At 47.1% G+C, this 25,561-nt stretch overlaps 2 protein-coding genes across 4 annotated transcripts in view; one reads left to right on the forward strand and one right to left on the reverse strand.

The window, feature by feature from the left end:
* The window catches only part of MEGF6 (multiple EGF like domains 6), a 91,980-nt gene extending 72,968 nt beyond the window's left edge, over positions 1 to 19,012 (reverse strand). Inside the window, exons 1-3 of the mRNA XM_074558550.1 lie at positions 17,991 to 19,012; positions 15,998 to 16,120; positions 12,209 to 12,318 (exon numbers count right to left, since the gene is read on the reverse strand). Coding sequence (XP_074414651.1) covers positions 12,209 to 12,318; positions 15,998 to 16,120; positions 17,991 to 18,076 — 319 coding nt within the window. The 5' untranslated portion in view covers positions 18,077 to 19,012. The remainder of the gene's footprint in view (positions 1 to 12,208; positions 12,319 to 15,997; positions 16,121 to 17,990) is intronic.
* Positions 19,013 to 21,494: 2,482 nt separating this feature from the next.
* Positions 21,495 to 25,412, forward strand: TPRG1L (tumor protein p63 regulated 1 like). 3 transcript variants are annotated; one of them, XM_074558559.1, is made up of 6 exons: positions 21,495 to 21,754; positions 21,850 to 21,941; positions 22,403 to 22,579; positions 23,130 to 23,283; positions 23,956 to 24,181; positions 24,388 to 25,412. In XM_074558559.1, the coding sequence occupies exons 1-5, from the start codon at positions 21,551 to 21,553 to the stop codon at positions 24,148 to 24,150; spliced, it is 822 nt and encodes a 273-aa protein (XP_074414660.1). In that variant the 5' UTR covers positions 21,495 to 21,550; the 3' UTR covers positions 24,151 to 24,181; positions 24,388 to 25,412. The 3 variants fall into 3 exon arrangements, with proteins under 3 accessions (XP_074414660.1, XP_074414661.1, XP_074414659.1); XM_074558560.1 differs by having other exon boundaries at positions 24,421 to 25,412; XM_074558558.1 differs by having other exon boundaries at positions 23,956 to 25,412.
* Positions 25,413 to 25,561: the final 149 nt, after the last annotated feature.

The following is a 25,561-nucleotide window of genomic DNA, read 5'->3' on the forward strand; positions in this document are numbered from 1 at the left end:
CGTCCTGCCTCTAAAGAAAACACATCTGTGTTTCTTTCCAGGCAAGAGAAAACAGTTCCATTAGGGTCAGACACAGGTTTCTTGAAATTTCTTGAAGATGAGTGAGGCATGGAACAGCACAGCTCCACTCACATGGGTTATTTTCATGTCCTTTTCACCAAACAGCCTCATCCTGCCCACATCCAGAGCCAGTACTGACTCCATCCTTTCTCAAGGAGGAACCATCATCTCACACACCAGGACAGCCCCTCTGACAGGTGGCAGATAAGGAAAGAATGAGTCACTGATGTGTCCCTCCCTCCCCAAAGCAGCCTCTCATCCTATTAGGAAAATCCAGCATAAATGTTGACTGATGAGCAAAGCAAACCAACCAGAGCACTTTTAACAGTGAAAAAGAAGATGAACATCCAGACAATTAGGGTTTTCACCAGAAATTTGTCCAACAAAAGTATCTTTTTTGGAGTGTCTTTTTTAAAGTATGTTAATTTGTCCAAGAAAAAGTTCTCTTTTACCAAAGAGAACCATTGATAGGAGCCAGTAAGAAATTAAGATGAAGGGAAGGATGATCTTGTGACTGGGGCCTTCCTGTATCCTCAATCAGCATATTCTCTGTGGCAAGGACTGTGAGGTTTGAAAAATGCTACAAACAACCAAAGGCATCAAGAAACAGACAAAAACAATATGAATTTTCTGCAAGCTAAGGCTAAGACAGCTGTTTCATTGGTCTTTCGGAATTTTTCAGGGGCAACATCTCTTTAAAAGCAGGATGGAAACCACAGTTAAAATGAAACTGGAAAGTCAGGAAAGCTCTCTGAAGATGTTTACAAAATTATCACTGTCCCCAGTCCCCTGTGCCTGTATCTGTCCCTCACCTGCAAGCAATGAAAATGCTCAAAACTTTACAAATTACAGGTCTGGAAAAGAGCAAAGTGTTGTCTGGCAGAGAAAGGGATGGCAGGGGGTCATCTCTGCCCTGGGTGTGAAATATAAATCACCCTGGAATGAGAATAATTTGAGGTTGCAAATGCAGAGGAATGCTCCTGGTTCAGCTGAGCTTTCCTCTGCCAGGAGGCAGCAGTGCAATTAATGCTTTACAAACTCAGGACAAGCTGCACAAAGAATGATTTATCCCCTCTGCTTCACATTCTTGCCTGTTCCTTGTAATTAGTTCACTCCAAAATGCCAGAGTTTGGACTGTTTTCTGCCTTTAACTTCAGGTAGCTGAGCCATAATTTGTGTCCTTGTGTCTCCTTGGCCATCCCTTTTTCACAGCCCATTCCCAAAATGGTGACAGTGGGATCTGACAACAGATATTCAGGATCTCAGATCTTGATTTAAAATATGACAGATTTTATTTAAAATATTATATTTAAGATATTCCCACCACTTTGCCAAAAGGGTAACAGTGGGATCTGACAACAGATATTCAGAATCTCAAATTTTTATTTAAAATATGACACCCAAAGCCCCAACTTCAGGTCTCTCTTGTGCAAGGTGAGTAACATCAGTGCCACTCCAGTATTTTCCTCTCCTCCAAATAAAGCCAAACATTTCCCTTTTAATAAAAAATTGGGGGTCTCCAAAATGTGCGTTTGATTTTCAAAGCTGCAACCAATTTATAACTGTGGGAATTGCTAAACATTTCCAAAGTGAAAATGCTTTTTTCCTCTCAGGTTTTGCACAGGAAAGTACACAACATTTACCCCATTGATGGAACTGGGACTGTGGGTGTGGAGTTTGAATAGAAGGGTGTAATATCACAGGGTGGAAAACTTCGAGTTTAAGGTATTAAAAAAAAATAAAAAAAAAAAATATATATATATATATAAAGCAAGAAGGAGGTTTTAGGAAGAAGCTGGTCCTTCTTCTTCACCTTCTTCTCCATGGTTTGGGTGGTATTTTGTAATTGGATAGAAAAGTCCACATTGTGGGAGACAAGTAGTTAGTTATTGGGTCAAAAGTAAAAATAATTTAGATGTCATTTCTTAATTAGACAGTTTATCCTTAAAAAACCTTGTAGAAAAAGAGATACAGCTCCATTTTTAGGTTGTTAGAGTGAAGTGCTGTAGAACTCACAGTTTGTAAGACTGCAATATAGATAAGATCTAATAATAATAAAAGAATAAAATAAATAAATAATGTAGATAAAATCTAGATAAATATATATTTAATCTATATTTATCAATATATATATCTATATTTAATCAATATAGATAAAATCTAATAATAATAAAGAATAAAATAAATCTAATCTAATAAAAGACTAATAAACATCTGAGTCCAAACAAGAAATACCATCTCGCACATTTTATCCCAACCCTAATTTAAAAAAGAAAAAAGATAGAACTCCACACTGGACCCTGCAGATTCAGCAGTGAGAGGGATGAGAGAGAGAACCATGTGTCCCTACAGCCCAAGACACAAGTTCTCAGCCCAAGGAACATTCCAGCTTTTAGGGGTTGTTTGCTATGAACTATCATATTCCCAACCCAAAACATCTGTGAGCCACTAAATACATGAAACTCAATAACCTTCAAGAGAGATGCTTGTACATCTCACAAAGGTTAATTAAATAAAGCTTAGCAGCCCCAAAACGCTGCCTGGCCAAAGATACAAGGTGTCACATTTTATGAAAAATCCTTTCCTTAGGATTTTTCCTCCTGAGAAGCTGAGAAGCCTCAGGAACAAAATGTAAACAATGGTTATCTGCTGCTGTGGAATGCAACAGGTGCATCTGGGATTGGTCTCATGTTGGTTGTTTCTAATTAATGGCCAATAATAGTCAGCTAGCTCGGACTCTCTGTCCAAGACACAAACCTTTGTTATTCATTCTTTCTTTTTCTATTCTTAGCTAGCCTTCTGATGAACTCCTTTCTTCTATTCTTTTAGTATAGTTTTAATATATTACATATAATAAAATAATAAATCAGCCTTCTGAAACACAGAGTCAGATCCTCATCTCTTCCCTCATCCTCAGACCCCTGCGAACACGGTCACAACAAGGTTCCTTTCCAAGGTGGCCACACTACCTTGGAAAGAAAAGAAAAAGAAAAAGCCCTGGGCTGGCTCACCCCACAGGCTGTGACCCCAAGGTTCCTTTGTTTGACCCAACTTTAATCAGCTTCCTTCTCTGATTCCAGCAAATCCCGCCACGGATGGCAGCCAGGAATAAAGGCTATTGTACAGCACAGAGCTGTGTTTCACAGCAAGCCACGATAAGTATTTCCTTTCCAAACATCCAAGCTCCCCGAGCACCACAAAAGCCAAGAGGAGATTGTTGGAGTTTTGCAGATAAAACAACGGCAGCGGTAAAACGTGAATAAATCAGGGCATCCCTCGCTCCAAAGCTCTTGGAATTAAAGGAGGAATTTGGCAGCGCTGCTTACTGTGCTGGCAGGGAGGGCCCTGGAAGCCAGAGGAGCAGTGACAGAGCTGCAAGGATCCCTCTCAGCAATTCCCACCCTTGAGACAAACATCATAACCAGAGGTGGCTGCAAGGAGGAGGATGAGGATGATCCCACATTCATCATCAAAATGGCAAACACCCCATCCCTGGTGATATGCCCAAAACCCCAGAAAACACTTGAATAGTCATAAAAAACACTGCTTAGCTGTTGGAACCCTGGTTACTGAGAATTTTAGACTTTCGGTACTGATCCCCAAGAGAACACTGTATTTGACCTGAGGCCATGGAGAAGCTTCCAAAATGGAATGACAGAACTGGGATTGTAGGTGTGGAGTTTGAATAGAAGTGTGCAATATCACAGGGTGGGAAACTTAGAGTTTAAGGGTTTAAATATAGTAATACATATAAAGCAAAATGGAGGTTTTAGGGCGGAGGCTGGTCCTTCTTCTCCACCTTCTTCTTCTCTCCTTCTTTTTCACCTTCTTCTGCACCTTCTTCACCTTCTTCTGCACCTTCTTTTTCACCTTCTTCTTCTTCTTCTCCTTCTTCTCTTTCTTCTCCATGGGTTTGGATGGTTTTGTGGAATTAGATAAAAAAGTCCTCATTACGGGGCATGGGTGGTTGGTTATTGGGTTAAAAATGAAAATAATTTAGGTGTCATTTCTTAATTAGATAGTTTATCCTTAAAAGGCCTTGCAGAGAGGGAGATAGGGCTCCATTTGTAGTTTGCTAACGTGAAGTGCTGTAGAACTCACAGTTTGTAAGACTGTAATATAGATAAGAACTAATAAACATCTGAGTCCTAACAAGAAATACCACCTCACACATTTAATCCTGACTGTAGCAAAAAGAAGTAAAGACTCAACATTTAACCAGTTTGGAAAGTGGATTTTTTCTTTTACTTTACCGTGTGGTGCTCAATGCACAAAGCCTCAAAATTTAGGATAGGAAGGAAATTTCCTCAGGGAATTCCCAAGAGCTTTCCTTGAGAATCATAGGAAAACATCAGGGCTGTGATGAAATGATGCTTTTCCAGCCAACAAGTGGGTGAAACAGTCAGAAAACAACTCATGCAAGATCTCGAGGCAACAAACACAAGTTTCTTGTGCTGAAATTGGAGGGTTCTTTCTAGAACAGCCCAGTGGGAGCTGCTCCCACCTCTGCACTGAGCTTCCCTGGGATCTGGTGCCCCATGGTGGCGTCACCTTCGGGCAGCCCAGAGGCTGAAATGGAGCTAAACTGCAAGTAGGGCTGAGCAGCCACGTTTCTCTGTTCTCACCCAGCCGAGTGTAAAATGGACACGGAGACACAGAATGCTCAATTAGGCTTCTGAAATCCACCTTTCCAAACCGTCCCCATAAACCCACTAACAAGGTTATGGTTCCTCCTGGGGAATGTGTGCTCCTCATAACTCATGAAATGCAGCCTATGGTTTATATTTCCCACTGGGGAACGCTGATGTCAAAAGCAGAAACATTGTGAGCAGGGGCACTGTCATGTGTGTGGTGCTTTGTTGGGGGGTAAGGACGCAGAACAAGCATCCATCTTCCTTTCTAAATCTGTTTAAAAGATTTGCACAATGAAATCTTCTCTCTGTTCACTGATCTGGACAGAGCTGTGGTGACGGCCAGCTCCTCTCTTCATTCTTTTTCCCTCACCTCCTCTTTTCCTCCCACTTTTCACTGAAGAAATTACTCCAAGCTCCAAGAGCAATGGGACTGGTAGGAATACATCTCACAAAAACCTGGCAAACCTGGAGCAAAGAGCATCAGGTGATGACACAGAGCATGATACACAGTGATGGCCTCTGGTCCAGCAACTCCCTCTCACCCATCCCAAACCTTTGTGGAGAGCCCTGGGCCAAGAGAAACCATGGAGACCAATCTATTCCAACATCCCAGGAAGAACACTGCAGCCACCAATGGTGTCACAGGGCCTTCAGGTCAGTTACCAACTAAACACACAGAGCTGTGATTCAATTACAACCCCTTGTACAATCTGGGACCACCTGGCAACAATTAGAGCAGCACTGGCTGAACCCAGGGTCCCCCACGCACGTGGGCTGTGCTGGCTGCAGCTTCTCCCTCCTGCCTCCAAGTTGGGAGCCCCCCTGGCTTCTCTTCCCATTCCAGCTAAAGCTGTAACTAATTAGTGACAGAAAAATCAGGTCTGTGATTACACATTTCATTTCGTGTCATTATAACTGGCACCCCGCGCGGGCTTCCAAAATGGCTCCGAAATTCTTGGCACAAAACCGCCCAGGCCAGCTCCAAAACACTAATTGTGCACTCAGAGAAAAAAGGGATCACAGATGGAAACAGTGCAAGGCAGGGCTTGCAGTTTTGGGGCAGGACAGCTTGTGCACACCAGGAGATAAAGCTGCAAAGTTATCAATTGTCAAAGGAAACTCAAAAGTGTGAGGCAGCCACATGAAATCCAGGCTGGGAACAGGCAGGAATTACCTTCCCAAAAGGAACCCAGAGCTGGTGGGTGTCAGCTTGTCACGCCTCAAAAATCAGTTCAAACCCACTGTACATGGAAATTTAATAACCACGTCACTGTGTTCCCACTCTTGAATGTCCCATACATCCAATATTGGCTCTGTTTTTTCCTACAGGAACACAATCGACTTCCTGATTTCTCCTCCATGCTAAATCCTGCTGCTGGCTCACACAACACCTTCTGCCAAGGCTGCACTGGCTGGGGAAGCTGTGATTAGGGAGGTTTTGCGATTAAAGAGGTTTGGTGATTAGGGAGGATTTGTGATTAGGGAGGTTTGGTGAAGGTTTAGGTGGATGTGCCATTCTCCAAATATTCACATTTGCCATCAAAATACACCATCTTGCCAGACAATGCTATATACCTGCTTAAAGGGTCTTTCTTCTATCAATTCTTTTACCACACAGGGACACTCTGGGTTAGGCCAAACCCCACAAACTTTGCACCTTCAATACACTAGAACCAAAATCTATGAGTCTCAGCATTGGCTCTCTTAAAGACCTGATGATTTTTCAAACCCCCTCCCTCCAGAAGAGAAGATTATTTACAACACAAAGGTAGCATTGAAGCCCAAACACTCTCTCCTGGAACTAATGAGCCCGTGATGAAATGCTGCTTCACAAAGCCAGTTATCTTCTCATCTAACACTTTAGTTGCTTTCCATGGCCGTGTATCCCTGGGGACTGCAGTGATCCCAGATCAATCCCGGATCAATCCCATATCAATCCACGCAGCACATGTGTCACTGTCTGCAAGCTGAGCCCCATAAAATTAAGTGTGTCTGGGAGGAAACCAGCCATGCTGGGGCTGGGCAATCTCAGCCCAGAATGGTGAGGGTCTCCTGGACTCTCCTTTCACTCCAGGGATTCCTCTTCTGAGGAATGTGCAGGGAGAACCAGTCCCAGGGCCACGGCTCCAGCCCCAGCACGGCTGTGATGGTTCTTGTGGGTCCCTTCCAACCAAGGATGCTCTGAAATTCTGTAATAATTCTATAATTCTGTAATTCCATGATAAAGAAGCTGCAGAGGAACAAATTCCCTGAGCTGCTGCTTTGATTCTGGTGCCACTGATGCAAGAGGGGTCCCATTTTGAGCACTGGAATTTGGCAAGCTCTTTGGAAGCATCCTGCTCATCCTCATGCCTCTGGGTTGCAAATGCTTCCCTACACAACAAGGCAGGAACAACTTCCCATCTCCAGGTGTGTGCCAAGTTGTTCCAGCCTCCAGGTTTTCCCAGATCAGATCATGCAGGAGGAGCTGGTACTTCTTTTAGTCCTTCCTTCAGGCACCGTGAGAGGGAATGGCTTGCCTGGCCAAATTACACAGTGGTTTGGTTATTCCTGAATCTTTCACCTTAAACACCTAAAAAAAGTCACATTTTCATCAGGGTCCCAGCAGAGCCAGCCCAACTCACCAGCAGCACTCAGCTCTCAGAGCAGCTCAGCGAGACCCAAAGCACAACAATGGAAAATATTAGAAGCAATTTCAGCGACACAAATCAGGGGTTAGAAGACAGGGGTGTTATTCTTGGCAGTGCCCCAGATTTCCTGAATGAGCTGGACAATTCCCTGCTCTGTGCTGCAGGCTGGCACATATGGAGTGGAAATCATGATAACCTACTTCCCAGCCCGGGTCTCCCCCTCCGTGCCCTCCAGGCCTCCTGCAAACGAGCTCCTAATTCAGAGCGACAGAGTTTAATGTGATGAAATTTGGGGAAAGGGTAATGACACTGTGCAGAGAAAGAATAAATTATGGGAAGCATCACCGCCTTCTGCTCAGAGGCCAGGCTGTGTCCTTTGTGAGAGCTCAGCCAGGCGGGATCCTGGCGAAGTCGGAGACATGAGACTGATGTAGGAGGAAGAGCCATGAAGAAAAGCAATGTTTGGGCTCCCCGAGGTCCAGAGATGGAGCTCCCAGGGGAGCCCAGGATGGATTTTACCCAGCACTGAGCTCCAGCTCGGGTGAGAGGTTCAGGAGTTCAGTCACAGCCTTTCAGCTGACTAAACAAAGAGCCTGCAGCAGCCAGGAGGTGATGGACAAAGCAAAGCTGCCTCTCAGGGAAATCAAACTGTCAGCTGGATGCATTTCCTGCCGAGCTTCCAACCTGCATCACAAACCTGAGCTGCCACCCCGTGATGGTGCACATGGCTGGGCTCTGGGGCTGTGCTGGGCTCCAGAACTGTGCCAGCCTCCAGGGTTGTGCCAGGCTCCAGTGTTGTGTTGGGTTCCAGGACTGTGCCAGTCATCAGGGCTGTGCCAGGCTCCAGATTTGTGCCAGGCTCCATGGCCATGCCAGGTTCCAGGGCTGTGCCAAGCTCCAGGACATGCCAAGTTCCAGAGCTGTGCCAGACTCCATGGCCATTCCAGGCTCCAGAGCTGTGCCAGGCTCCAGAGCTGTGCCCAGCTCCAGTGCCATGCTGGGCTCCAGGGCCATGCCAGACTCCAGAACTGTGATGAGCTCCAGGATTATGTTGGCCTCCAGCGCTGTGCCAGGCTCCAAGGCCGTGCCAGGCTCCAGGATTATGTTGGGCTCCAGAGCTGTGCCAAGTTCCAGGGCCATGCCAGGCTCTAAGGCCATGCCAGGCTCCAGGGCTGTGCCAGCTCTGAGGACCCTGTCAGGCTGGCCCAAAAGCACACACAGGCTGGGGGTGGCTAAGCTTCAGCTCCTCCACACTCATCAAGAGTTCCAGACTCAGTTTTTCAACATCTCCAGCTGCAAGTGGAGCTCACAGAGCTTGGCAGACATGCAGGCCCCTCACCTAATCACTGAGGGCTTTACCTGAGTTATTGAACCCAGGTGGAATTCAAGCAGCATCTCAGAGGCCACTTGAAAGCAGGCAGCTCAGTCTGAGAGTTAAACTATCAGTGACCAGGCAGGGAAAGGACCTGATGCCATCCCAAAAATGCAAAGGGTGCCTTGATTTCTGACCCTTCTCCTTCCCATGGAGATGAACAGAGATGGAGCAGGACTGACGGCAATGCAAGGCAGCAAATCCTCATCCTCACAAGAGAAGGGGACGAAAGACAGAACCTTCCAGGGTCAGGGCTCCCTGCATTCCCCTCTGGCAGCCCTGAAGGTGGCAGGAGCAAGGCTAGGTGTCACCATTTCAGAGGGCACACAAGGAGAGGAACAAATCCAGATATTCAGTGAGGTCTCTGTTTCTATGTAATTTTCCATCTCTTTCCAAGCTCTTTGCTGCTAGCAGAGCCCACAGCCTGCCAGTACTGTGCCCACAGCTCTGTTCTGGGGACATTTCTTCACCTGTAAGAGCTCAGAGACACAAATTGCACCTATAAAACATTAATTTATGATTTTTCTGCCTAATAGCTGTGTATTGTATTGTCACATCAACCCAAGCTTCTTCCAAGGCTGCAGATCAAACCCCTCAATTGTCTGTGGAAGTTTCTGTTTTTCCCATTCCCACACTGGGGTATTTTTATTTTGAAGGAGAAATGATGACCAGCACAAAGAGCAAACAGAGCCCTGCAGTGAGGAGATGCCAGCCCCCAAGGGAGAGCAAGATGCCCTCAGTGGAGAGATTCACTGCACAGCAGCCCTAATTAAACTGTCAGCAGAGATGCCCTTGCCCTGCTCTGTGCTCCTGGAACACCATCAATGATCTCTGCAGGCAGAGAGGAAGGGCCACAGATCCTGCTGACATGTTCTGGCACAGCTCTGTGCCATTCAGCAGAGCCACAGCAGCAAGCACAGCCTGACCCCGGGCTCCACACACCAACCAGGGGAGCTTCCAGCACCCACAAATGCAGGAATAAATGCAGGAATAAATACACCAATAAATGCACCCATAAATAACAGCCTGGCTGTGTACCCCTGCCCCAGCACCTCCCTGATGGTCACAATTCCCTCCCAGACCTTCCTCCACCTCCTCTGCTCCACAAGGACAAAGCCACCAGCAGGAAAAGCCATCACAGCCCTGCAAACCCACAGCCTGGGATGAGGGTTTAGTTACACAGAGCCCAGGCACATTCCTTGATGTGGGAAATAGAAATAAAATCTTTTAAAACACTTTGATTTATCCTATCTCTGTAAAGCTGGGAACAATCTCTGCACCTTGGGGCAGGGACCACGCATATTGTATTTGTGGGCAGGAAGGAATGATGAATCTGACTCCATGTTCTCAGAAGGCTAATTTATTATTCTATTCTATTCTATTCTATTCTATTCTATTCTATTCTATTCTATTCTATTCTATTCTATTCTATTCTATTCTATTCTATTCTATTCTATTCTAGATTACAGAAAGGATATTTACAGAAGGCTAAAAAAATAATAATGAAAACTCCTGACTCTCTCCAGAGCCCCAGCGCAGCTTGGCACCAATTGGCCAAAGACTGAAAACAGCTCACACCAGAGGCCAATGAAACAATCACCTGTGGGTAAACAATCTCCAAACACATTCCACATGTGAGCACAACACAGGAGAAGCAAATGAGATAAGAATTGTTTTCCTTTTCTCCTCAGCTTCCCAGGAGAAAAATCCTGGGTGAAGGGATTTTTCACATTTTTCCAGAAAATGTGAATGCCACACAGGCAGAGCTGTCCCATTTGCCCCTGGGATGCTCCTCCACCTTCTACCTGTGAGAGTCTGGAAGCAGAGAGCACAATTCCCACCTGAGCCCCGACCTGGTGAGGTGAGAATTCCCACCAGCTCACCTGACTGCTCTGCTACTGCTCAGAAGATTCACAGAACAATGTAATTTTATTTTCTGCCCCCTGTCTGTGCTGAGGGCCAGCAGAGATCAGCTCCCTGTTGTGCCTGTAGCACTTGAGGCACACAAATCCCTATTTTTCTGTCCCAGGAATAAGGTTACAGCATGTTCTGGGTGATATCCAATTGGGCTTGAAGGGCTGAATGAGGACAGAGCTCACCACCTCCAGACCATGATCCACCTCAAGCTCCCCAGCAGCTCAGCAGCAATTCCTGCAGGAGTTTTTGGGCTGGTGTCACTCTGCTTTCATCCCTTTCTTCTCCCCTCCAGCCCAACCCTGCAGTGAGCAGCCCCTGGTGATGAGAAGGATGAGTTCAGAGCGTGCCCCGAGCAGCTCTATTTCCTTTCCTCTGCTTCCTTCCTGCATGGAATTACTCACTTCCTTGGCAGGAAAACTCATTACAGAAGGTGCTTTTCTGAGTTCAGCTGAGGTTATTATCTGCTCACTGACAGGGGCTACAAGGCACCCGTGGAGCTTCCTCTCCCCTGTGGGTTGTTCTCCTGTGCCACAGCTTGGGATGGGAAGAATAAAGCTTGGTTGTTTGACACACCTTTTTTGTCCTTTTTTTTTTTAATAAAAAAAAGCTTTTCTACAAGCATCAAAGTCTGAGGAAGGCACAAAAAGACTCTCCACAGAACAAAAGGCAAGCAGCTGCGGGAAACATCTTCCAAGGAGCTGGCTCTGATGGCAGGGCAGGGCAGACCCCAAAATGCTCTGCTGCTTCTCCTGCCTATCATTAAAATCACTAAAATCACTAAAATCCAAAGCTGCTTCTCTGTGGAAAGATGGAAAGCACCTCCAAGGTATAAATCAGAGAAGAATCAGGCACTGAGATTGTATGGAATAAGCTAAAAGTTTAGAAGTTATAACTTCTGTTATAACAATAACAATAACAACAACAACAACAACAATAATAATAATAATACTTTTATAATGAATTATTGTTAATACACATACTATTACTTATTCATATTATTACTGTTATAAAATCATTAATAAAATTAACACTGTTATTCTTATGATTATATATTATTATATATATTATTACCATATATAATATATTTTTTATTATATGATAATTATTGTTTTATTAATGTATAATTATATATTATATAGTTATTATTATATAATAATGATGTTATTCTATTATATACTATTATAATATAATAATAATTGTTATATTATTATATAATATATTATTCATTATTATAATATATATTATCATATATTAATAATAACAGTAACAATAATTATTACAACAATAACAGCAATTATAATTTTATAATGAATTATCAATAATACTAATACTACTACTTATTCATATTATTACTATTATTAAAATATCAATAAAAGTATTATTATTATTGTTGTTATTGTTATTGTCGTTGTTGTTATTGTCGTTGTTGTTTTTGTTATTACACCAGGAAAAAATGAGCTAATAAAAACCCATGACAATTATTTTAAAGCATATTTTTAAAGACATTTAAAGACAGTTTTAGAGCATTTCCTGCAGGCACAGGACTTGAAACGAGCCAAAACAAAGGAAGTTGAGTAGAATAAAATGACACTTACTGTGCAGGCAGCCAGCATCCCCTGCAAGCTGGGACCATCCTGGGCAGCACCTGTAGGTGGTCTGGGACCTCAGCTGGTACACCTGCCTGTAGCCCGTGTAATACACAACCCTGAAACACAAAAACCCAGCCAGAGTCAGCTCCTGCAGGGCAGGGAAAGGGGAAGGACAGAATTTGTAGCCACGGGTGCAAATAAAATGAGGTTTGCAAAAGTGCTGCCATTGTTTTCCACATGGCCTGGCAGTGATCACTAATGCTAAGAAAATACTCCTAATTTACTCTAATTAGGAACACAAGAGACAACACCCAAATTTCACAACACCCCAGATTATTTTTTTCCTCCTTTGCTAGACTATTTACAGCTCTGAGCTCCTCCCTTACACAAAGGAAATGTGAATTTTAAGAACAGGTATTTCTGCCTTAGTGAGCAGGAGCAGGTGATTCTAATGGGCTGAAGAGCTAAAAAATCAACATAATCCTGATGGCAACACCAAGTTACTCCCAAAGTTGTGCTGGACACAGCAAAGCTCCACAGCTTTGACACTGAGGGTCCCTTTAACACTCCCAGGAGCTCCATCCAGGATGGGAGCTGGGGGAGCAAAGCAGGGACTGATCTGAAGCGTAAATAAACAAAAGCGACACAAAATTTTTTGCCCCGGAAATTTGGTGTTGTGTGTTTGTGAGAATTGAAACACAGATAATACTTCTGAAGCTGGTTTTTTAAAAAGCTCCCTTGGCAGAACATGAAACTGCTCCACCAAAGCCAATCAGGCAAACAACAACAAATATTTGGCAGGGCAGATGTGTTGTGCGTGTCCACTGAAAATATTTATCCTAACTCAGTCGACTTGTTTGATTTTGTCTGGATGTTCCTACAATAAAAAAACCCCAAATAACAGTGAACCTTTAATCCCTGGGAAGGAAACCTTCAGCAACTCCTGCGTGCCAAGCAACACGTGGAAGCACAGCTGAGAAAAATAAAAGCAGACACCAATATGTATTTTTTGGTTTGTTTTCTATGAGCTGTTAACAAATTATGAAGGAAATTGTTGTGTTCCAGAAGCAGCTGAGAAAGCAATTCACAAGCACCAGGCTCCAGCCCACCAGGATGCTCTTGGTACCAGGAGCTCTCTCCAGCCCAGCAGGAAGGAGAAGGGGAGATGGTGGATGCAGGGTGGTATGAACATGACAAAGATGGGGAGGAAAAGCTCAAAATAGTGGACATAGCTCAGGGATGGGGAGGAAAATCTCAAAATAGTGATGTGGGACAGCTCAGGGCTCCCTGTGCCCCAGCAGTGCCCTGAGCAGTCTCATCCCACCCTCCTGAGTGGCTCTGTTGGACACTCCAGACCTTTCAGGACAGCAAATATTGTGACAGCCTTGGTGTCTCTGGGTATCTGGGTGCTGCAGATGGGAAAGAGCCACACAGGAGATGCTTTATCTCCAGTGTTTCTCTTTTCTTTTGTGTTTTGAGTCCCTGGCACAGAAAACGGGGAATGAGCCAGAACTAATGGAACCCAGGGAATCCTGCTGTGTCCTGCTGCTGGAAAATCCCCTTCCAGCCCCTCTGGGATAGCACTGGGATTCCTTCAAGCTTGGCTAGGGAGGGCTGAGCAAAGCTACCGTGCTGTCATTGCTCACTGGGAGGCTGCACAAAGGGATGCACAAGGGATGCAGGAACACAGAGCAGCACAGCCCGAGGATGCTCCAGCTGAGCAGATGCTGCTTTTCCCAGTGGCACCATTAGAAACATCAATTTGGCCTTGATTTTAAAGGCTGCTTTTCCCAGTCACCTCCAGGAACTCAAAGGCCAATTTCAGGCCAGATCCTGGAGCTGTGAATGCTCTTCCTGAGCTGCCAGAGCTGCTGGGTCCAACTGGAGCAGCTCCAGCATCCTTGTAAGCGCCGACACCGCGCTCCAATGCCACGGCTGCCTGGCACAAGGGAGCTTGGCAGGACAGCTCCCAGCTCCTGGAAAAGCATCCTGCAATGGGAACTCCCAGAAGGTTAGAGAGAGGAGATCTGGGACTAGGGAATGTTCTGCTGATAGTCCTTTCCCTGTCTGGATTTCACAGCTCCTGGGGTGAGATCGCTCTGTGGCTTCCCCTCTGTGCTTCCATCAGGATCAGTTTTAGCACTGGAAAAGCTTGCTGCAGTGGGAACTCCCAGAAGGTTAGACAGAGGAGATCTGGGACAAAACCTCACTCAGAGAATGCTCTGCTGATAGTCCTTTCCCTGTCTGGATTTCACAACTCCACCCTCAGTGGGTTCCCCTCTATGCTTCTATCAGGAACAGTGTTAGCACTGGGTTGTTCTGGCATTTGTAATGCACCAGAACAGAAAGTTATTTCATTTCAGTCCCTTGATTTGTGGTGTCAAGCCCATCCTTTAAGGAGCTGAAGGGACTGCTGGGGCTGAGGAGCTCCCAGCCTTTGAAGTGGAAGCAGACAGGGCACCCATCCTTTCAAAGCCTTCCCTGCAAACACAGCCAAGAGTCAGACTCTGTTTTCTCCTTTGTTACCAGGACACAGATCTCATCACCAGGGTAATTACCAGCAATTACAGGTAAGGAGGAATTCCTAAAGTCAGGACTTAAAAGCTGTCTTGAGTCCAAGATGTTTCTTTGAAACGACAAACTACCATTTTTATTCTGCAAAGGCTTGTAACTCCCTAGTGAGGCCGGAAGAGCAGGTGGAGGTGGAAGCAGCTTGGGCACATTGTAGTTTGGCTGCTGCACAGGTAAGAAAAGTTCCTTTTTATTATATTTGCACGGCAGGGAGGAATGATGAATCTGATTCCATGTTCTCAGAAGGCTAATTTATTATTTTATGATACTATATGAAAAAATAAATATAATAGAGATAATAATATAATACACATAATGAATATAACATAATATAATATAATATAATATAATATAATATAATATAATATAATATAATATAATATAATATAATATAATATAATATAATATAACTAGAATATATGATATAATAAATATAATATATATAATGTAGTACAGTAGATTGATCAGCCTTCTGCAATCATGGAGTCAATACTCATTATTCCCCATTCAGGGGCTTTCTGCTACTACAGATTTATTATTTATTATTTATTATTTATTATTTATTATTTATTATTTATTATTTATTGCTATTATTTACTATCTCCTATTATCATAAGAGGTGAATATTTTAGAATCATTCCCTTTTTCCTCAGTGTGTCACAGAGGAAATGAACACATCTTTTTTCACATCTTTTCACATCTTTTATGAAAAATCTTTTCCTTAGAATTTTTCCTCCTGAGAAGCTGAGAAGCCTCAAGAACAAAATGTAAACATTGATTATCTGCTGCTGTGGAATGCAACAGGTAGATCTTTGATTGGCCCATGTTGGTTGTTTCTAATTAATGGCCAATCACAGTCAGCTGGCTCAGACAGAGAGTCCAAGACAGCTGCCTTTGTTATCATTCTTTTTTTTTCTATTGTTAGCTAGCCTTCTGATGAACTCCTTTCTTCTATTCTTTTAGTATAGTTTTAATGTAATATATATCATAAAATAATAAATCAAGCCTTCTAAAACATGGAGTTAGATCCTCATCTCTTCCCTCATTCAAGAACCCCTGTGAACACCAGTGTCACATCAGTGTTAAGAAAAATACAACTTTATCAAGTCTTACTGAAGTAAGACTCTTCTAAGAGAAACCCTTCATGTTTTGTAAGTGCCTGTGGAAGTTTCCATCCCCCGTTTCCCAGCAGGAGCGGCCCAGGGTGGAGGGAGGAGCACCCACCTGCGCTCGTGGCCCGCGCACCAGCGGCGGCCCCCGCAGTCCTGCTGCCACAGCCGGGCCGCCTGCACGCACGGCTGCCGCAGCCCCACCACTGCCAGCTGCTGCTCGGCGCACACGTTCGGCCTGGAACAGAGAAATAAAGGGCTGTCAGGGATGCTGGAGAGCCAGAGGGATGCAGGGGATGCAGAGGGATGCAGGGGGTGTCTCAGGTTTAGCTAGGAGATCTCTGCTGTCCATGGCCAGTGAGTGTCCCTGCATGGCAGATCAAATTCCAGCATCCCATGGGGAGATGCTCCGCCCAGGGGCAGAGCCAAGCTTTCCTACCTGGATACCATCTGAGGGTTGGAAAAACACCAACAGCCTTTCCCACTGGATTCCCAGAGGAAGATCAGGCCCATCTGCAGCAGCCCTGGAGCTGCAGAGGAAAACTCCCCCCTTGTGCAGGATCCCTGCTGCAGCAGAGCCACAGCTGGCACTGCAGGAGGGCTGAGCCCCCATGGGATGGGGCTGGGACACCACCCTGACACACAGGGGGCAGCTCTATTCTGACTCTCTCAGTGTTTTTTCTTTTTGTACTATTGCGCTTGTATTTTTCTAATTTTTTGTAGTAAAGAACTGTTATTCCTCAACCCATATCTTTGCCTAAGAGCCCCTTAATTTCAAAATTATAATAATTCAGAGGGAGGAGGTTTACATTTTCCATTTCAAGGAAGGCTCCTGCTTTCCTTAGCAGACACCTGTCTGTTCAAACCAAGACGGGGGTCACAGCTGTGAGGGGTGCAGCGTTCCCCTGCCTGGATTTCCCCCAGAAAAGGCTTGGGCAACCTTCTGCATCCACCCCTCAATGAGTTAATCACTGCAGGGAAAAGAAACAGTGCCAGGCCCACCAGCCACAGGGGTGGTTTCATGCTCATTCAGAGCTAAGGGCTGCAAGGCTAATTCCAATAAATCAAAGAAATGTACTTTGTTTCTTCTCTAATCCCAACTCTTTCTCTGAGCACAAGTCAGTGGGTTTAACTAAGGATGAAGAGTGAAGACATTTGTCCCAGACTCCATGAGCCACTTGGTATTTGGGGCTGCTTCTGCTGCTTCCAACAGGAGCCAGAGTTTTCTTAGAGATGCTTTCTATTAAAAAAAAAAGTGAAAATAACTCATTTGGACGTGGTGAAGCTTAGAGGTCACAGCTGGCATCTGAATTCACCAGGCTGCTCAATTCCAACCCTGGTGTGCTGGCACAGGGCTCTGCTCCAGTGCCCCATCCAAGAAGTCCTGAAAGCAACAGCCAGGGCAGGAGCACAAAACCCTGACGTGGGGAGAAAAATCTGCTTCTTCCAAAACCTTTATCTGCTAAAGGACATGCTTTTTTTGTAAAGAATTCAACCCCTCGGGGAGGGCGGCTTGGAGTCTGCACCCCTCTCCATGGACAAAGGGAATTCCAGTGATCCCCTGGCTCTCAGAGACCATCTTCTGGCAGGAGGCCAAATTTGCAAGGAAGTCTTCCAGAGCAGCCAAATGATTAACACCAAACTGTAACTGTAAAATGTAATTAAAGAGAGCAGCCTACGTGCTGCTGGAGTAACAGCAGCGGGCGGGGAGGAACGCGGGATGAGAAAGTGAAGTGAAGTAAAAGCAGCAGGTCGTGGAAGAAAGGGCAAAGCATTCACACAGGAATCATGTCTTGCACTCAGAAAAGTTTCAGCTGAACCAAGGAGTTTTCTCCGACAAGAAGAGACTATCCACATTTTCAATTTTATATTCCCCTTTCTGGACATCTAATAGTAAATAAGAAAACCCACAACAACTTCCTCAGCTAAACCAAGGAGTTCCCTCCTATAAGAAAAGACTATTCAAATTTTCAATTTTATATTCCCCTTTCTGCACATCTAGAAGTAAATAAAGAAACCCACGACTGCTCCTTCACTCTCTGATTTCAAAACTCTGCATTTGGCCCCTGCTTTTCCAACCCCTCTGGAACTCTTTTCTTCCTACTCACATGTGGGGCTGCAGTTTGGTGCCAGCAGCCAGCGGGGACAATCGCAGCGCCACGATGAGCGACAGTGCCACGGCAGGAAACTCCATCCCAGCTCCTCTCCCTCCCTCCAGGTGTTTCCAGCGGTTATCCCGGGAATCCTGGGAGTCTCCTGCTCCCGTGTCCGTCTGTCCTTGCAGAGCACAAAGCTATGGCAGCACAGGGGGGAGAGCGGATTTGTCCTTCCTGGATGCTTCCTCCCTCTCTGCTCAGCCACTTTCTTCACTCCGCTGGAAATCACAGCGCAGGTTGCAGCTGGATTTTTCCCCGGGCCAAACCCGGCTCCTCATGCTCGTTTGCTCGCGGTGAAACGCACTGGAGTGACTTTTCCTCCTGGGATTTGCCGCCTGACAAAGCTGGAGGAGCTGGGGGCTCACAGGAGCTGGGTTGTGCCCAGCAGAGCAGCCCCAAGCGGGCTGAGCTGCTCCGGAGCTGCCATCCCCTTCCCGAGGCACTTTGAAATCCAGCAAGGAAAAAGGAGGAAGGAGGGGTGCTCTTCTGGCAGGAGACTCTCACCTCGCAGGGGTTTTTCCCGAAGCAGGCAGGGTGATCCTTCAGCGCATCCTCCGGAGATGGGAGAGAGGAGCTCGGCACACACACACACACACGCACCAGAGCAGCTTCCCTGCGGGCCAGGGCAGTCAGGAAACTTCCCCCTGCCTTCCCCAGGTCCAGCTCCTTTCCCTCACATGCCTCTTTCCCCGCTGCCGGTCAGAAATCCCTCCCACGAGCGGTGCCCAGCCCCGAGCAGAGGAGGGGGAGGATGCAGGGATGGAGCAGCGGTGCCTCGGGGCTGCTTCTCCTGCACCACCCAAGGCTGTGTGCGGGCACACCAGCAGAAATCCCGTTCCCAGAAGCTCAAAAAACATCCCACAGAGATTCAACCTTCCCCATGCACTCCAACAGATAAAATTGATTGCTTCCCAAGGAAATTCTGCTGGCGGGGACACCTCCAACTGCACGCAGCAGCTGGCACAGTGGGATGGGGAGGAGGAGAGCAGGGATGCTGCACTGAACATCTCAAACAAACCCTCCCCAAGGGCCAGGAGGGACCAGAGCAGCAGCTGGGCACCTCTGAGCTGCCCTCCAGAGCTTGCTTGGCTTGGGGCAGGTGCTGATTTCCATCAGAGAAGCAGGATAAGAAGGAGGGAGGCTGGGATAGTTTCATGGGTATATTTTGTGGCTGAAGGACAACCATTAATCAAGGCTGAAGTCCCCAAGGGCCATGCCCAAAAGCTGCTGGGTCTTGGAAAAAACTGAAGCAGCTGCTCCTTACACCAGAACCCTCCCAAGGTCACAGCAGTGCCATAAATCCTCAAGTAAGAGAAAAGAGCAGGTGAGGGGGGTTAATGCTTCCACTTAGCAGTAAAATATCAGCCAAGCCTAACGGATGGGAAGAAAACATCATTCATTCTTCCTTGATAAGCAAGGCAGCTACATAAAGATGTTTTATAACAACAGAGAGAGCTCCAGGATACAATAAATCCAGGCCTCTCTTTTTCTGTCTGGGATTAGAAAGTTAGAACTTCCTTACAGTAGGAGACAGGCTGCTCCCAGTTAGATTTCCAGGGATTGCTCCCAGTGGGCAGAGCTGGGAGTTGGGCTCCCTCTCCAGGACACGAGGCCAAGGATGGGGATGGATCGGTGCAGCCACAGCTGCCACACTGCCCCAGGTGACAATCCTGGCTGTCACAACTCGCTGCAGCAACCTGGCATGGCCACTGTCCCAGCCACAGCCACCCCAGCCAGGCTGCCTGCAGGGAGAAGGGGAAGGTCCAATGGGAAAAGATGAAATTTGAGGAGTGACCCAGCACAAACTCAGCTCTGTACTCCTTTTAAAGCCCCTTTAAAGCCAGGAGTGACCCAGCCCAAACTCAGCTCTGCAGTCCTTCTAAAGTCCCTTTAAAGCCACTATTGAGGTTTCCCACCTAAAGAGGCCCATGTGAGCAAGGGCTGTGGAGAGCAGGGGATTCACGGGACACATGTGAAAGGCAGATATCTGAAATCCTACCCTGTCTGTGAAGTCAATTTAGTATGTTTTCAATTTTCTATCATTTCCCAGCTGCCTGCTGAGGATGTCATCCTTTGGCTCTGTGAAAAACAGCCCTGAAAGGGGTCCAAGATATGATACAGCTCCATAAACACTGATGATAATATCTGCAGCCATGCCAGAGACCACAGAAACTGAAACATTAACGTGCCATTCATTCCCCAGCATTATTTAATCTTTGCTATCACTGTTCTGGATGCGATATGGGCGCCAGGGCTCTCCATGCACAATCCTGTGCCTATCCCACCCTCCTCTGGTACCTCCCTGAGCTCTGTCCTGATGATATTTAAGGATTTTGCACATCTGACCCAGATCAGCTCTGCCTGGCCTCTGTAGACCCACACATCTTGTTCCTTTATGGGTACGTGAGTCTTGCCCAGACCACCTGGGCAGAGCAGAGCATAATTTTGGCTGAGCTCGGGGCCTCCCACTGTACACTGTGTGATGTGTGTGGGTTCTTGTTTTAGCCCTGAAAATTCACAGCAGGGCTGAGACAGGCCTCAAACACCTCTGGGTGTGCAACCATGGTGGCACCGGGGACTTCTTACAGCACCAGGTGTGTGACAGAAATGACACCTGGTACCTGATAGAGCTCTGGACAGGGGATGTGACAGCACCCAGCACCTGGTACAGCCCCAGGTTTGTGATGGTGACAGTACCCAGTGCTGGTGCAGCCCCAGAGTGTGACAGTGATGGCATCTGGTACCTAATTAGCTCTGAGCAAGCAATAATGACAGCACCATAGCAAATGACTTAGCCATAAGATAATGACTAATGATAAGATAATGACTTAGCCATAGCAAATCTAAGGTTGGTAAATCCTGTGCCAACCACTACGGTCATACAGGAGACCCTAATTAACTTTATAACAGAGTGAAGAGTGGTCACGTTATCCAAGCAGCTAAGATTAAAAAGCAACTGACCTGTCACAAGCCCAAGATGCCAATAAGGCCTTCCCATCAAAGAAGATCTTAGAACAACCGCTTTGTACAGCCCTGGGTGTGTGACAGCAATGACACTGGGTATCTCATACAGCTCTGGGCAGGGGATGTGGCAGCATCAACCACCCTGCTGTGTGATGGTGACACCACCTGACACCTTGTACACCCAGTGTCCGATGGTCACAGCACCTGACACAGCCCTGGCCATGTAACAGTGACGGTACCTGGTACCTAATCAGCTCTGAGCAAGCGATAATGACAGCACTCAATGCTGTGCACAGCGCTGGGTGTGCGATGGCGACGGTCCCAGCAGCCGTCATTGTGTGACCGTGACAACACCCGATACCAGGGCCTCATCCCGCATCCCGCCGGGTCCCGGCCGAGCATCCCGGGCAGGGCTGCAGTGCCGGGTCCCGGCCGGGGTTGCAGTGCCGCCTCCCGGCGCGGCGCGGAGCGAGAGGCGGCTCTGAGCGCTCCGCCCGCCCCGCTCCGCCCCGGAAGGCTCGGAGCGCCCGCCCGGCGCCGCCGCCACGATGCTGCAGCTGCGGGACGCGGACGAGTCCGGCCCGGCCGGCGGCCCCGGTAGCCCCGGCAGCCCCGGGGCCGCCACGCTGGTGCCGGGGGGAGCCGGGCCGCCCTTCGAGCCCGCGGCACCGCCGGCCCGGCAGACGCTGCGGCCGCTCAGCGTGCGCACCGCGGGCCGCGCCGGCCGCCTCCGCCAGTACTTCGTGTTCCGGGTGCGCAACGGGAGCGGCGCGGGGGCGGCCGCGGGCACTGCCCGCCTGCCCTGCCCTGACCGCTGCCCTGTCCTCTCTGCCTTGTCCCCCCGCAGCCCGGCACCATCGAGCAGGCGGTGAGCGAGATCCGCGTGGTCGTGCTGCCCGCAGAGGACGGGGAGGTGCAGAGCGTGTGGCTGCTCACCGAGTGAGTTCCGCGGCGGGATGGGATGGGATTGGGATGGGGAGGTGAGAGCCAGGGCAGCCTCGGGGTTGGTCCGGAGCCGCACAGCCCACAGCGCTATTCGGTATTAAACCTGCTGAATATTATTCCATGGTCCAGGCTGGCTGCAGCCATCATTATTTCATTATTTCTTTATAACCCGGCCCTCCAGATCGCGACCAACACACCCCAGTTAACCCCTTATGAAATCCAGTCCCACTCCTGCAGTGAAGCACAGGCACAGCTTCAACAAACCGAGCCAAAGCCCCGTGTGTGCAGCAGGGCACAGAGCATCAGCCCTGCAGATACAAAGCAAAATGACAGAAAATACAGCGTCACCAAGACTTCAGATTTGTTCTCCTCAGCAATTCTCCTTTCTGCCAAGCTCTGGAGTGTTCCTAGCCATGAGTCAAAACCACTTAGACTCAGCGGTGCTCTCTCCCCAGAATCGATCACTGGAACAACGAGAAGGAGCGCCTTGTCCTCATCACAGACTGGTCCCTCCTGGTCTGCAAGTACAACTTCATCAGCCTGCAGTGCCAGCACGTCACCAGGATTGCCCTCAGTGCTGTGGACACCATCTCTGTGGGGGAGTTTGTGTTCCCACCCAAATCTCTCAACAAGTAAGCAGCCACAGGCACAGGTTACTGGGAACGGATTGAGCTGACAGTCTGACCACAGGAATGGTGTGAGAATTCTTCCTTTTGTTTGCTTAACTTTGCAAACAACTCCTGAACTTTACTACAGCTCCTCAGGGTAGCTGCTGTTTTGCTGGGGTGGTGAGTAGTTGCACTAACAGCAAGTTGCTCAAGGCCTTTCAAGATAAGAGGAGTAGATTTGGGAGCAGAAACTCATCACCATTACATAATGCAGTAAGTAGTAATAACCTCAGCATGAGTAGAAAGCTGTGAGTGGCAGGATACAGGGGCAGTCATAGGCTGTGAAGGATGGCCAGGGCGTCCCAGGTGCTTCCCCTTCTTGCTCTCAGCTCATAAGAATGTCCCTTTGCACGTTCCAGGGCCTGGAATTACTGCATTTCTTTCCTTCAGTAAAATTTACTATCACTTGTATTTCAAGATAGCGTCTGGTTCCAAGCAGGTCTTTTTCAGACAGACCATTTTTAGTTAACCTCGCTCAAAGCCAAGTTTTACCCCGTTCATTGTGCACTGGCAGGAGGGAAGGCGTCGGTATCCGCATCCAGTGGGACAAGCAAAGCCGAGCCTCCTTCATCAACAGGTGGAACCCCTGGTCCACCAACATCCCCTACGTGACCTTCACCGAGCACCCCATGGCTGATGCTGACGAGAAGATCTCGTCCCTGTGCCGGGTAAGGAGCTGCTCCAGGCACCTCAGTGAACTCATAGGATAAACACAACTTCAACACAACACATCAATTAATCAAAATCAGTTACATCACAGGTGGGACTGGGAGTTCTCTTTCTCCAGTCTCCGAATTTTGATTTGCAAGGGGGCCCCATTGCCCACTTCTGCCAGCCACCCATAACTGAGTGAAACACAGAGGAAGCCAAAACTTCCAAAGGTGCAGAGTCCTGTAAAGCCCAAAAGAAAATGGATCTTGGGCTGTGCTCTTACTTACCTGACAGGCTGATGGATGTTTAATCTAGGACTGCCAGCTAATTAACAGTTTAATTGCTCACTGAAAACCTTCACTGAGGTGGTTCTCTGTTCTTTTTGTAATTGGTGCTTCCCTCTGAAGGTTTGCCTAAAATGAGAACACTGTTAAGCACAACACGTCAGTGAGCAGGGCAGAACCAGAGTCAGAAATTAACACCTGGTCATTGGTAAATCTTTGCTGATGTGTGACTTAAACAGGGTAGTGTCCTGTGTGAAACTAACTGAATCACTGAGGTTAAATATCAGACTGTGACTATCATAGCCCACAGAGCCCTGACAGCTTTAATGGTAATCCTTCACCATTCCCTATCTGCTTAATAGCTTGTAAAACAATGCCAAAGCAAGGTGATTTCTTTTCTTCCAGCTGGAAAACTTTCAAACCCAGCTGATCCAGGCTGTGAAGAAAGCCCACAAGGAGGGCCCAGTGCCAGGAAGTGCTAACGGGGTGTTGGTGCTGGAGCGGCCCATCCTCATCGAGACCTACCTGGGACTCATGTCCTTCATCAACAACGAGGCCAAGCTGGGCTACTCCATGACAAGAGGAAAAATTGGATTTTAAACCCCCTTGTGTGTCACCCATTCAAGGGCAAGTGAGTTGGGGAGAGGGTGCTGAGGGCAGAGCACGTGATAAAGTTGCCAGGGGAAGGAAAAGAAAAGAAAGGAAGGGAAAGGGGGACGTTGTGGGACAATTCCCAAATTGTTTGGGGAATGCACAGGCTGGATTTGAAGCAGACACAGGGTGGTGCCAGCCTTGTATTTTGTACCTGATTTACAGCCCTCACTGGTCCTTATGCAGGGTGAATGAGCCGTGGTGTGTTCTGTGTCCCAGAGCCTGCTCTTCCCAGTCCATCAAGTGCCACTGGAACCTGCTGAAACCCCAGAGCACAGCAGAACCTTGGTGCCATTGGAACCTGCTGGAACCCCCAGTTGGTGCCACTGAACCTGCTGAAGCCCCCAGTTGGTGCCACTGAACCTGCTGAAACCCCAGAGCACAGCAGGACCTTGGTGCCACAGCCCTGCTGGATCCCTGTGTACGCTGTCAAATCCTGTCGTGTGCTTGGGACTCCCTTGTGTTGTTTAAGAGGAATTGCTGTTCCAATCACCATGATCTCAGAGCTCTGATTAATGCCTGTTAGGAATTTTCAAAGCTGTCAGTCAGTCTTTAGCGGTATTTGCTAGCTTTTGCTAAAGCTGCCACTGTTCCACCTGCTCAGCAGCAGTTTGTGAACTCAATATGCATTTCTGAGCTTCTTGTAAAAATCCCTTTAAGACCTTACTGGAACTTCCTCTCTACTTCTGTTTCTTTGCTGCAGCCACAGAATAAAGACTGTTGTGAGAGAACGTTGCCAAAAGCCTCACAAACACATTTGCCTTCAAAGCTGTTCTTTGTAGAACTGAAAAGGAATTCTATTTTGGTTAGATTGATACTCTTAGCCATTTTTCTTAAATCTACTCTAGTTTGGGCCAGGACTTTTTAATGGAGACAGAGAAAACTTTCAGCACTGTGTGTCAGCCTTGATTCATACATTCCTGCACTGAACCTCTCATCCAGGGATGAAATTCAGGAGAGATTACAGCTGTAATTGCTCAGGAGGTGACTCTAACAAGCTTTTTCCTTGTGCATGACCTTCTCTCCATGCTCTTTCCTCAGAGCTGGATGAACACTGTGCCACAGTGGTTTTGATCTTAATGTAGGTGAGTGTTTGTGAAACTCCTGTTGCAGTCAGTCCTGACTCCAGCTTTCCAAGCTTCTCCATGCGTTTTCTAAGTTACTGTTCAATTTTCATTAACCTTGCAGTAAAGTTAAAATTTCAACTCTTACTTGTTATTTGTTCTTCATTTCCTGGAGATTGAGGTTGTGAAATTAGGTAACAAAAGAAAAAAACATCCAATAATTCCTAAACAAGAGGTTCCCTCCTTGGAAGGACACAGGGGAAAACATGGAAGGATTCCAACTGCTCCTTCCCTGC

The sequence above is a fragment of the Zonotrichia albicollis genome, chromosome 25 (genome assembly GCF_047830755.1).
Source record: "Zonotrichia albicollis isolate bZonAlb1 chromosome 25, bZonAlb1.hap1, whole genome shotgun sequence".
Lineage (NCBI taxonomy): Eukaryota > Metazoa > Chordata > Aves > Passeriformes > Passerellidae > Zonotrichia > Zonotrichia albicollis.

Bases quoted from the DNA above. Each gene is read 5' to 3' on its own strand.
- TPRG1L (XM_074558558.1), top strand. From the start codon at position 21,551: ATGCTGCAGCTGCGGGACGCGGACGAGTCCGGCCCGGCCGGCGGCCCC. The intron at 21,755-21,849 runs GTGCGCAACGGG...GTCCCCCCGCAG, and splicing joins GCCAGTACTTCGTGTTCCGG to CCCGGCACCATCGAGCAGGC. The intron at 22,580-23,129 runs GTAAGCAGCCAC...GTGCACTGGCAG, and splicing joins CCACCCAAATCTCTCAACAA to GAGGGAAGGCGTCGGTATCC.